Raw genomic sequence first — 12,527 nt, forward strand, 5'->3', positions numbered from 1 at the left:
TATCCACTGACACTAGAAGTAGCCACTTCTGTCAGTAGGGGTTGTTGAATCTGGATTGCCACCCTCTGTTAGAGAACATCTTGAAATATAAAGAAATTAAGTAGGATTAGGTCCCCTCTTCTGCATCTCACAGAGAAAAGAGAAGTTTGACATCAGTCTAAAATGCTCTGCAGACCACAAGAGTGGCATTTTTCATCAGAAGTTGAAAGATAAAGTCTGAAAAATTTGAAGTTTAAAATGAACTGAGCTGCTTAAAATATTTTAATTGTAAATAGTGGTTAAAGTTCACTCTCCTCCAGAAAACCTTTTTTGGGGGGTGAGGGGAGGGGAAGAATTTGCCATTTTAAAAAGAACAGAATTCTAACGTGTATGTGGTTCCCCAGGAAGCAAACAGCTACCCTTGCTTTCCAAGAATTCCCCTTCTTATGCCATCCTGTGTGGCCTGTGACCTGAAGCTTTTAAGAGGCCCCAGAACTCCTGATATAGCCCTGCCCTCCTGTTGGTTTTACTGGAGAGTTTTAGAGCAGTATGTAGATCCTCTTAAATCAACAAACATCTTCAGGTGCGAGTCTGGGAGGGTGTATATGAGTGTGTGGAAGGTACCATTAAAGAAGGCACTTTTATTTTTTTGTTTAAATCATGGGTCAAGCTTGCACAGTACTGATGTAAGAGGTAAACACTGAGACTGCAGATTTCTGTGGTTGGGAACTTACTCTTGTCATCTTCATACTTTTTCGGTTCTCTTGTTATCAGCTCTGAACTTGTTGTGTTTACCTTTCTCTCAGTTTACCCTAGTCCTCTTACCTCTCACCTTTCTCTTTCATGCTCATCCCTTCCCATTGAATGGCTGTTTTCCTTCCACAGGAGACTGGGTTGCTGACATCAAACATCAATAATAATTTTGTGGCATCTTTCCCAGTGGAAGGTTCTGGGACATTCAGTGGTGGTGATCACAGAACAGTTGATTTTGTTCATATGTACCCAGATCTTGGATTAATTGTCACGTGGAAGGTTGAATCATCCTCTGAGTTAAACCTGTGCCATTCTCCTAGCATATTAACTGGCAGTTGGACGAAGCAACATGCACTTTAGACATTAGTCATCTTCTGAAACAATGTTGCCTTGTGGAATGTACAGATGTAGTCATCTGCAAGCTTTGTGGTGACCAGGATTTCAATTGATCGGCCATTGCTGACTAGTTTATATTTATCCTTGATAGATTAAAAATATCAAACAGGATTTTTTTTCAGTAATTTGAATCCTGTTTTAATAATTATACATATTTTCCAGTGGAATATCCCAAGCAATGAAATGCTGTAACATAAAACTGCCCAGCTTCTTTTTGTGGAGTCTGCTTAATAAAAAGACAACAGTGCGTGAAAATAACCTTTTCTGTTTGCCATTCACTAAGTGTTTGGTCAAAAGCAAAGTGTACAGTGGCTGTGTTTATATGGTGCCATTTAATTATGAAGAGCAGTAAGACATTTCATGAGCTTTATGAGCTGTACATTTCATTCTGAATGGTAAGTCAGGCTGATATAAACAGACGTCAGTTCAGCTTGTAAACAGAATTTATAGTAGAAGTATGATCAAGCAACAATGCAGAATGAGTGCTTGATATCACCACTTTAATTCTTCCAGCTGGGGGAAAAAATCCTTATCTAATTAAAGACTTTGAATTTTGTCCAATGTCATACTTCATACATACCAAAGCACAATTCATAGGAATACCAGTCAGCAAATGGGGATGTATTTAATAAGACTATAAACCTAGTCTAGCTATCTGTATAGGTAGGTAAAGATTAAAATAGATGCATTTTCATTAGCTCTTATTATTAATCCACTAGAACTTTTAGAATTGAATCTTGCTTTGCCAAACTTATTAAAGGTTTAATCCTGAGAGATACTGAGCACTTGCAATGGGAGTCAACTTTCTAACTGCTAGATCAGGGGTGAGGAAAGTACAACCTGGGGGCTGCATCCAGCCCTTCAGAGGTTTTAATCCGGTCCTCAGGCTCCTGCTGGGGAGTGGGGTTGGGGGCTTGCTCTGCGCGGCTGCCAGAAACAACAACACTTCCGTTCTCTGGCTCCTATGTGTAGGGGAAGCCAGGGGGCTCCTCATGCTGCCACCAACAAACGGGGACAATGGGAGCTGCAGCGGGGATGCCTGTGGATGGGGCAGCATGCAGAGCTGACTGGCTTCACCTCCGTGTAGGAGCCAGAGGGGGGACATGCCACTGCTTCCAGGAGCTGCTTGAAGTACACGCTACCTGGAGCCTGCATCTCTGACCTGCTCTCATGCCCCAACCCCTTTTCCCAGCCCTGATCCTCCTCCTGCTCTCCAAACCCCTTGGTCCCACCCTCCTGCACCCCAGAGTCCTCAGCCCCTCATTCACACCCCAGTCCGGAGCCCCCTTCCTGCACCCTGAACTCCTCATTTCTGGCCCCACCTCAGAGCCTGCACCCCCAGCTGGAGACCTCACCACCTCCCACACCCAACCCCCCAGTTTCATGAGCATTCATGGCCCACCATACAATTTCCATACCCAGATGTGGCCCTTGGGCCAAAAAGTTTGCCCACCCCTGAGCTATATGATGGGGAGAAATATAATGGTCTAAACAAAAATTGCATTACTGACACTGGATAGGGTGGAAATGGGGAAGTTGATTAGGTATATATCAGACATAATGGCTTCCAAGTAGAGCTGGGTGAATAATTTTTACTTTTGCTGGTTGTTCTGAAAAATAATAATAATAAGATTTGGTTCAACCCAACCTGAACATTTTCAGTTTTTTTGTTGAATTGAAAAAGTTGACAAATTTCGTTTCAGGTAGAATGAAATGTTTTGTTTCTGGGCTTTTTAAAATCTCTTAAATAAAAATAAAGGACTAGATTCTCAAAAGAGGAGGTTACCCAGCAGCCCAGTGATTGGGGCACTCCCCTGGGATGTGGGAGACCCAGGTTCAAGGTCCTTCTCTAGACATAGATTCATAGATTAGATTCTAGGGTCAGAAGGGACCAATGTGATCATCTAGTCTGACCCCCTGCACAAAGCAGGCCACAGAACCCTACCCATCCACTTCTATAACAAACCCCTAACCTATGCCTGAGTTACTGAAGTCTTCAGATTGTGGTTTGAAGACCTCAAGTTGCAGAGAATCCACCAGCAAGTGACTCATGCCCCACGCTGCAGGGGAAGGCGAAAAACCTCCAGGGCCTCTGCCAATCTGCCCTGGAGGAAAATTCCCTCCCTACCCCAAATATGGCGATCAGCTAAACCCTGAGCATGTGGGCAAGACTCACCAGCCAGCACTCAGAAAAGAATTATCTGCAATAACTCAGATCCCATCCCATCACCAACCACTGGGCATACTTATCTGGCGATAATCAAAGATCAATTGCCAAAATTAGGCTCTCCCATCAGACCGTCCCTTCCATAAACTTATCAAGATTAATCTTAAAGCCAGATATGTCTTTTGCCCCCACTACTCCCCTTGGAAGGCTGTTCCAGAACTTCACTCCTCTAATGGTTAGAAACCTTCGTCTAATTTCAAGTCTAAACTTCCTACTGTCCAGTTTATACCCATTCGTTCTTGTATCTACATTGGTACTAAGCTTAAATAATTCCGCTCCCTCCCTAATATTAATCCCTCTGATATATTTATAAAGAGCAAGCATATCCCCCCTCAGCCTTCTTTTGGCTAGACTAAACAAGCCAAGCTCTTTGAGTCTCCTTTCATATGACAGGTTTTCCATTCCTTGGATCACCCTAGTAGCCCGTCTCTGAACCTGTTCCAGTTTGAATTCATCCTTCTTAAACATGGAAGACCAGAACTGCACACAGTATTCCAGGTGGGGTCTCACCAGCGCCTTATATAATGGTACTAACACCTCCTTATCTTTGCTGGAAATACCTCGCCTGATGCATCCTAAAACCACATTAGCTTTTATAACAGCCATATCACATTGGCTGCTCATAGTCATCCTGTGATCAACCAATACTCCAAGGTCCTTCTCCTCCTCTGTTGCTTCCAACTGATGCGTCCCCAATCTATATCTAAAGTTCTTATTATTAATCCCTAAGTGCATGACCTTGCACTTTTCACTATTAAATTTCATCCTATTACTATTACTCCAGTTTACAAGGTCGTCCAGATCTTCCTGTATGATATCCCGGTCCTTCTCCGTGTTAGCAATACCCCCCAGCTTTGTGTCATCTGCGAACTTTATTAGCACATTTTCACTTTTTGTGCCAAGGTCAGTAAGAAAAAGGTTAAATAAGATTGGTCCCAGAACCGATCCTTGAGGAACTCCACTAGTAACCTCCTTCAATCCAGGTCTCCTACCTCCCAGGTGAGTGCCCTGGGTACTCTGAGGAGGGTCTCATTGTCTCCTGTTAAAGTTGTTTCACTTGCATTATTTATGCTTTGGAGCAAGGACTTCAATTTAGGTCTCCTCCAATCCAGATAAGTCCCCTAATCTCCGGGCTACAGAGTCTCGCTCTCCCTCAATTCAAGTATGTTCAATAAAACAAATGAGAGAGACTTACCTCAGAAGTGTAGTACAATAGACCCGTGTAAGAAAAGCAATTGCACCTGTATTGACCAGGATACAATTGCAAGGGAGGGCACGCCTCATGCTGCAGAGCATAAAAGGCCAAATTCTGCACTCCCGAGTCAGTCAAAACACTCAGTAAAGCTTTTGAGAATTTTGCCTGAGTAGGTACAGCAAGAAGCAGCTCAAACTGCTCTGAAGAGAATACCATACAAGAGGGATAACTGACCTCTTCTTATTGGGTATGTGAGTGTGTCCTAGCTGAGCTATAAAAGCAAGAGCAAACTTGAGCTACAGTGTTGCATTGTTTCTTGAGCCCAAGACATATCCTAGAGAGAAAACCAGGACTTGGTGGTCATATTAAGAATTCTTTTGCTCTGTTTTCTAATACGTGAAACTCCTCAGAGCTGATACTAATACAGTGCTGTCTTCTGAGTGTATTTTCCTTAAAAGCCCTCCTTTTGCTACCTGCTCAGTCAGCAAGTGAATTTAATATTTTTGAACCAACTGAAAGCATCAGGGTGGTGTGAAGAGTCTTCAACTTCATTCTCAAACTGATGTCTTTGCTATACAGTGTGTTTTAGATATCAGTTGTGGTGATTGAAGAATTGGATAGTACCCATGGAGCTAGAATCTTCTACTGTGCATTCTGTATCACTGTTGGTTGGTAGCCTGACCTTTTGTATTTGTACTGAGCAATTATGGCAGACCAACTTATCTGCTTAAAACAAAAATTGGCTGATGAATCCTGTCTGCCTATGGTGCAAAGGGGTGTAAAATAGACAACTGAAATCAAAATCTTGTAGTGAAAGTGCTTGGATAGACATTGTTCCACTGAAGACTTGGGGGTTTTGTTTTTGTACATTACATAAAAGATATGTATAGGAAAAAAATAGATATTACGCAAACCACTATAGAATGAGATAAAGGAAAACTTTTTCTAGGGTTCAAGGATCAGTGAATTGAGTGAAAGTGTATAAATTTCACTGAACTTTGGCTAAGATTAAGGTCACATTCAGCTCTCATCTGTCAAACAAAACAAAAGCCCCACACTTGAGAAGACTTATGCACATGTTTAACTTTATATAACCTGAGTAGTCCTACTGAAGTTGCTAGGACAACTTGCAGTATGTAAAGTATGTGAATACGTTTTTTTGGGTCTGTCATCTAAGGATGTAACCTGTGAATCATAGAAGATTAGGGTTGGAAGAGACCTCAGGAAGTCATCCAGTCCAACTCCCTGCTCAAAGCAGGACCAACCCTGACTAAATCGTCCCAGCCTAGGGTGACCAGATGTCCTGATTTTATAGGGACAGTCCCGACAGTTGAGGCTTTTTCTTATATAGAAGCCTACTACCCCCAACCCCATCCCGATTTTTCACACTTGCTGTCTGGTCAACCTTTTCCAGCCAGTGCTTTGTCAAGCTGGGCCTTAAAAAACCTCTAAGGATGGAGATTCCACCACCTCCCTAGGTAATCCATTCCAGTGCTACACCAGCCTCCAAGTAAAATAATGTTTCCTAATATCCAACCTAGACTTCCCCCACTGCAACTTGAGACCATTGCCCCTTGTTCTTTCAACAAGGGGGTGGGTCCCATAGACCGGGCTCCAGCCCAAGCCTGGATGTCTACACTACAATTTTATAGCCCTGCGGCCCAAGCTATGCAAGCCTGAGCCATCTGACATAGGCCAGTTGCAGGCATTTTATTGCAGTGTAGACATACCCTGAAGGTCCTGAGTCTGCAACAGGATCTCCTCATATGGATCTTTATACCTTTGCTGAGTCCCATTAAAGTCAGTGTCTAAAACTGGGAATGATCTTCTCTTGTCACACCTAGTGTGCACTTGTGTCATGAATTTTCCCATAGTGGTTACTACATAGAATTTAGAGACATCACACAGAGCCATTGGGTCATGAATGTACCATTTTGATGGTTATATGTCAAATGCCTGTGGAGTATTGAAAGGGTAATGAAGCTACCAATTTAGCTTATGCAATACAAAATGAACTGCAAAATGCTGCTCTCTCAGCATGACCTGCCTGTTTTCCCTAGAGTTTCAAAGGTAGCTGGAATTTAAAGGGGTAAACACTGGTCCCACCAGCTGCTTCATGACACCTGGCCACCATGTTCATCATTGCTCTGGAGGCAGCCTGCTTGCTTTTAATTAACTCTTTCATACAAAACTGAGGGGTAAGTCTGAATGTATGGAGAACGTTGTTCTGTTTGTACCGAGACTTGTTTGTCTACTTTAAAAAGCAGTTTCTAGTAGATCAGATGTTTCCCTCAAAAGGGTTTTCTCTCACCCTGGGTTCTGTCAAGTGTGATGTTTGCAGAAGATGAATTTGATTTCTTTACTGCTCCATTTGAACTAGAAAAAGACAAGACCAGATAAAATAATGGCTCACATGTGAGAACCAGTAATAGGCTTTAATGTCAATATCTGTAAATCTCTCCAGGATATGAAGTTGTAGTAGATACAACAGCTTTAGTTTTTACCCAGATGTTATATTGCACTTATTTTCAGGGCTGTCATTTATTCTTATTTTTGAGTGCACTGCTTTGCTCTGTTCTATTTGGTTAGGAGTTCTTATTACATGATGGGTATTTTGTATGAAATATATGGATTATGGACCAGATCCACAGCTGGTGTCAACGAACATAGCCATTGAAGTCAAAGGTACTTCACTGATTTACACCAGAGAAGGACAGGTCCTATATTTCTTTACTCAAACTGAAATCAAATAGTTTTTTCTTATGGCTTATTTTTAGGTGGCCAGAGTCAGTGATTATGCCTATGAAATAAAGTAAGTTTGTGAGTTTGTCTGCTTACTAGTGCTGGCAAGTGGGGATCAGGACTCCTGGGCGCTATTCATAGCTCTGACTCTGACTTGATATGTATCAAGTTGCTTGACTTCTCTGTAACTTATTTTTTTCTGTCTGCATAATATATACAGTGGTAGCTCATGAGGAGTTGCAAGGCATAATTCATTTCTGCTCATGCATTATCCTGTACCCAGTGCCCAAAGATGGTATGTAGGTGAAAGGTAGTATTATTCAGTTATATAAATCCTTAAACTTCTTATAATATTATGTTCACCTCATAATAACACTGCTCTACAGCCAAAATACTTCTGAAATAAATGTAGTCCAACTTCACTAATTCTGAGTCACTGAGAACGAAAATGATGCTTAAAATTGTTGATTGGCTCTAGTTTTCAAGATATGCTATTGGGTCACTATATACGACCCTTGACTTGGGAATGGCGGAGGATAAGTGAGTTATAAAGGGAAGGGATCTCAATTTAAACCAGAAATGACTAAAATACATCTTTGACTGGATCTATGAATAAATCTATGACTGGGTTTGAACAGTACTTGCTTTTTAGCCAAAACAATGAATGATGCAATCTGAAGCTGGTATTGCATCATACATGATATGAATTGCATCATGTTATTCCTAGAAGTCATTGATGATGCAATCATAACGAAGCTTACATCACTCTGCTGAACAAATTGCCCTATATCAGCTCTAGAAATCATACAGCGTTGTGCTCTCTTATTTGTCAGTGTTTGATTTTGCAAAGGAACACATTTCTGTTTAGCCAAAGTGAGCAGAGATGCCTCGTACTTGTGTGAACAGTGCAGATAACTTCTGCTATGTTTGTGATGAAGTGACTTTTGCATCACAAAAGCGCAGTATAACCACTATGGTTAAGAAAGCCTATCACCTTTATTTTGGCTGCAAAATTGGAGATCAGGACAAGAGGTGGTCCCCACACAGATGCTGCAACACTTGTGCAACAAATCTTCGCCAGTGGTTGAACAGGAAAAGGAAGTCTATGCCTTTTGCAGTGCCAATGATTTGGAGAGAGCCAACAGGTCATACCAGCAATTGTTACTTCTGCATGGTGCCTCCAGTTGGGAAAGGTGTGTCAAAGAAGAAAAAGTGGACTGTGCATTATCCAAACATTCCATCAGCTATACGCCCAGTACCCCACGGAGAAGGACTGCTGGTTCCTGATGCACCAGAATCATTCTCACTTGAGTCAGATGAGGAAGAGGAAGAGGATGAAACTTCTGGTCCTGAACCATCAATGTCACAGGACCCACATTTTCTCCCATCCTCCTCCTCTGAACCACACCTCATAACACAAGGTGAACTGAATGACCTTGTCAGGGATTTGGAACTACCCAAGAGTAAGGCAGAGCTGTTGGGCTCCAGACTACAGCAGCGGAATCTCCTGGCAGGCTATCAGGGCAAATGGAGCCCATCAATGCTTGCAGACTATTGCTGGACAGTGACAAGAGATGCTCCATTTAATGAATACAAGAGACAAGCCAAGAAGCGCCGAGTAGACACTGAATAGGACTAAACTATGTACATAATCGCTTTTTGCCTTTTGTTTCATAATACATTTTATTTATATAACCCTTTTGCTGATTTTTAAACTGTTACATAAACAGGACAAGTGAAATATTATCATGTAAAGCAACCATAAACACATGAAAAGACCTAGGTTTACAATTTGTGATTAAAACTCTACTATCTACACAATATACATAGACATAAAATGTAAAAACTTAAATATCTTAGAAACAGTAGCCAATCAGTTGTTTTAATTGTCATATTTGAATTCAGCACATCAAAATACATAATAAATATCACATTTTATCTCTGAAGCAGACAACTTCTCAAAAATTGTAGACCAGTGTAATCCACTTTGTGGCTTAGAGCTCATTGTACATAGCAGAAAATTTGGTTCAAGTGGGAACATGTCAGTTACATCAATGGCCCAATATATTAAGACATGAAGGAGAGAGATAAATGACATTCTGCAATACACATCACATTCACGGATACAACTGTTCAGAGTTCTCTGAAGCACTTTCCAGAGGGAAGTTACCAATAACTACATAGCATCCCCCCACTTATCTGCTTCTACTCTACTAGCCAATAGCCTTGGGCTATCTAATACAGGTATGGAGAAATCTAGGGTGACCATATTTCCCTATGCTGAATATGGAACACCTGGTAAAATTACTTACATTCAAGTGAGTTCAATGGCAACCAATCAGAACTATGCAGTACAAACATTCAAATTAATATCAGATTGACTGAGCCTCTGTTAAAAAGAAATACTGCAGAGTTGGATTATTTTTATTTACCTTCTTATCTTTAAGGCTTTAGGGTTCACATGAGGAGGGGTGACACACACAGCCCTATCCGCCCCCAAACCCACCCACACGGGGAGAGATTACACACACACACTCTCCCATACCTCTCTCTTGCACGGGGGGTGTGGGAAGGTGACCAACCAACCTGACCCTCCCTGCCCAGCGCTCTCTGCCCTCCATGCCTGGCTGGGCCCTGGGGATGGGCTTGTCTTTCCTGGGACACCTCTACCCTGCTATAACGCAGTCGTGGGGAGCCAAAATCCCTACTGCGTTATAGCTGAAATCCCGTTATATCAGGGTAGGGGTGGCAGGGCTCCGGTGGTGATTTAAAGAGCTCCGATATCCAGCCACTGTGGGGAGCCTAGACCCTTTAAAGCACAACTAGAGCCCCGCTGCTACTGCGCTATATGTGAACCCATGTTATATCAGGTCGTGTTATAGTGGGGTAGAGGTGTAACTGGTGCAGCATCTTCCCAAGGCAACACATGGTCGTGGGGGTGTGTGTGTGCATGCAGGGTCACATGCCCCCATCTCCAGATTTCTGCCAGCGTTCACACCAGAATGTGGTGGTCAGCAGCCTTTCGGCCCTGTGCGGGAAGGAGTTGAGGGGTGAGAGCTACTTCCAGCTGCAGGGGAGGACGAGGAGAGAAAGGGATGAGCTGGCCTGTGTCATTGCAGAGCTTATCTCTGCTCTCTCCCCTGTCCCTTCTTTGGCTGGAAGCAGCTCATCCCTTCCTGCCTGCACAGTGTTGAAAGGCACCTAACACCTGCAGGCTGCTGCTGGCCATCGACATAACCCAAGTGCCTTTTGTACCACAGCTGCAATGCAGGCAGGAAGGGGTTAAGCCCTAAGGATGCATTGTGCACCAGGTCCTAGCGAACCTGACTGCAGGGTGAACCGAGAGAGGTGGCTCAGCAGGGAAGGATGCCTATAGACAGGAGCAGCCCTGTGCTCCCTGGGGGTAGGATCCGGGATGCAGAGTGAAGAGGGCACTAAGCCCCTACCCTGGGGGCTGTTGTGGAGCTGCAGGTTTGGAGCATGAACAGGCTGGAAATTGCTCCTCCTCTCCCGAAACTCCAGAGCTTAGCTGAGGGGAGGAGAGGCTTCCCCGTGCCAGTGCTATGTGGGGCTTTGGCACATTCAGGGCTCGGCTCCTCCTGACCAGTGCCCCGGGCTGGAGGGTCTTGGGCTTTCCCAGGGCATCAGTCCAGGTTGTGGGGGAACGAAGGAGCCTGCCAGCCAGGTTGTTGGTGAGCTGAGCACTCTGACCAGGGGCTGGGTCTCCATACGGCTCTGGGAGCAGGCTGCACCCCACTGGGTGGGGGAGGGGTGATATGGAGGAGCAGCAGGGCTGGGAGGAGCGAAGTGGCAAAGCAGGGGAAGGACAGTGAAAGGAGGGAACACGTAAAGGGCCAATGGGTGGGCAGCAGAGGTGACATGTAACTGGCCGCCGCCTGTCGCCTGCCTGCACTCACCAGCCACAGCAGTGTGCAGCCAGTGCGGTCTGGAAATGGGATGGGGGTGGGACCCTGCTGGCCGAGAGTCGGCACGCAGTGGGGGCTGCGCTGACTGACTAGCAGAGGGAATGACCAGTGCCGCAGCTTCACCCCGCCACCATCCTTGCACACCCACCCCCATCAGCCACTGGACCCATGATCAGCTAGTCTGACCTCCTGCACTTTGCAGGCCACAGAATCTGACACATCCACTCCTATAATAGACCCCTAACCTCTGGCTGAGTTACTGAAGTCTTAAATCATGACTTAAAGACTTCAAGTTACAGAAGATCCACCATTTACACTAATTTAAACCTGCAAGTGTCCCATGCAGCACACTGCAGAAGAAGGCCAACAGAGGAAGGACCACAAGATCATACTCTCCTCCTATTCCCTCTCCTCAGCCCCCATCCAAGGGAAGGAAAAAAAGCTTTGTGAGGCTGAAATGCCTCTTTCCACCTGGGTTGATTTTTTTATCTTGTTTTTTTTAACCTGGTCATGTGCTGCTTTATGTTAAAGCCAGTGATAGTACAGTTGATGGATGTTGCATCATCATATGGTATACTAGTAACATGAGGAAGTCATTTTAAAATAATGCTTTCATACATACAAGAGTACATAGTGTTGACTTGTTTCCTATGGACTGGAAAGATGCGAGCTGTACCTAAACATGTCAGTTGCCTAAGCTAATTAAACAAGATTTGAATTAAATAAGATTTGAGTTATCTATCCTCATTGCTGGTAGAATTCAAGTACGAGTATCATAAGTACAGGGAACTACAAGGGAATAGGGCAGATAAATAGGTGAATTAATAATTCTTAGGTGGCTTGGTAGAACTCTGGTAATCACATCCTACAGTGATTTTTTTATAGCAGGTTTGCCTCATAATTCCCCAGGGTGCAATTATTACAAAGCATGATTCTTCTTGTCAGGCCTATAGTGCATTTTAAGATTTCAAAGAACCAGGCAGCAGTAGTAACAGCTCTGTGGTTCCATGCAGTCTGAACAAGGTTGGGCAACAACTCAAATATATTATCTCAGGAACCACCTTGTGACTTGTATATATAAAAGACAGAAATCTGAAGATAAGCACTAGAGACCTGGCTTGATAGTGCATATAGAATACTTGTTCTCATTGTCAAAGGGACTGTTTTGCTACTTTAAGTTTCTACATAATAGAAACGTCTCTGACTATATCCGTGTTTTCAATGTCCTCCCTCTCATCTAGCTGCAATAGCTCCTGTTAGTAGCCTGTCAATTTTTTTATAAACATGAATTCCCAAAAGTTTGCCTAAT

At 43.6% G+C, this 12,527-nt stretch overlaps 2 protein-coding genes across 5 annotated transcripts in view; both read left to right on the forward strand.

Moving 5' to 3' along the window:
• Window positions 1–8,927, forward strand: part of LOC127051789 (uncharacterized) — a 434,435-nt gene extending 425,508 nt beyond the window's left edge. Inside the window, exon 2 of the mRNA XM_050954567.1 lies at window positions 8,126–8,927. Within this exon, the coding sequence (XP_050810524.1) occupies window positions 8,176–8,925 (750 nt within the window). The 5' untranslated portion in view covers window positions 8,126–8,175 and the 3' untranslated portion in view covers window positions 8,926–8,927. The remainder of the gene's footprint in view (window positions 1–8,125) is intronic.
• Window positions 1–12,527, forward strand: part of TUB (TUB bipartite transcription factor) — a 278,494-nt gene that overhangs the window by 38,697 nt on the left and 227,270 nt on the right. The gene's annotated exons all lie outside the window — the stretch shown is intronic.

Source organism: Gopherus flavomarginatus, chromosome 5, assembly GCF_025201925.1.
Source record: "Gopherus flavomarginatus isolate rGopFla2 chromosome 5, rGopFla2.mat.asm, whole genome shotgun sequence".
Classification (NCBI taxonomy): Eukaryota; Metazoa; Chordata; order Testudines; family Testudinidae; genus Gopherus; species Gopherus flavomarginatus.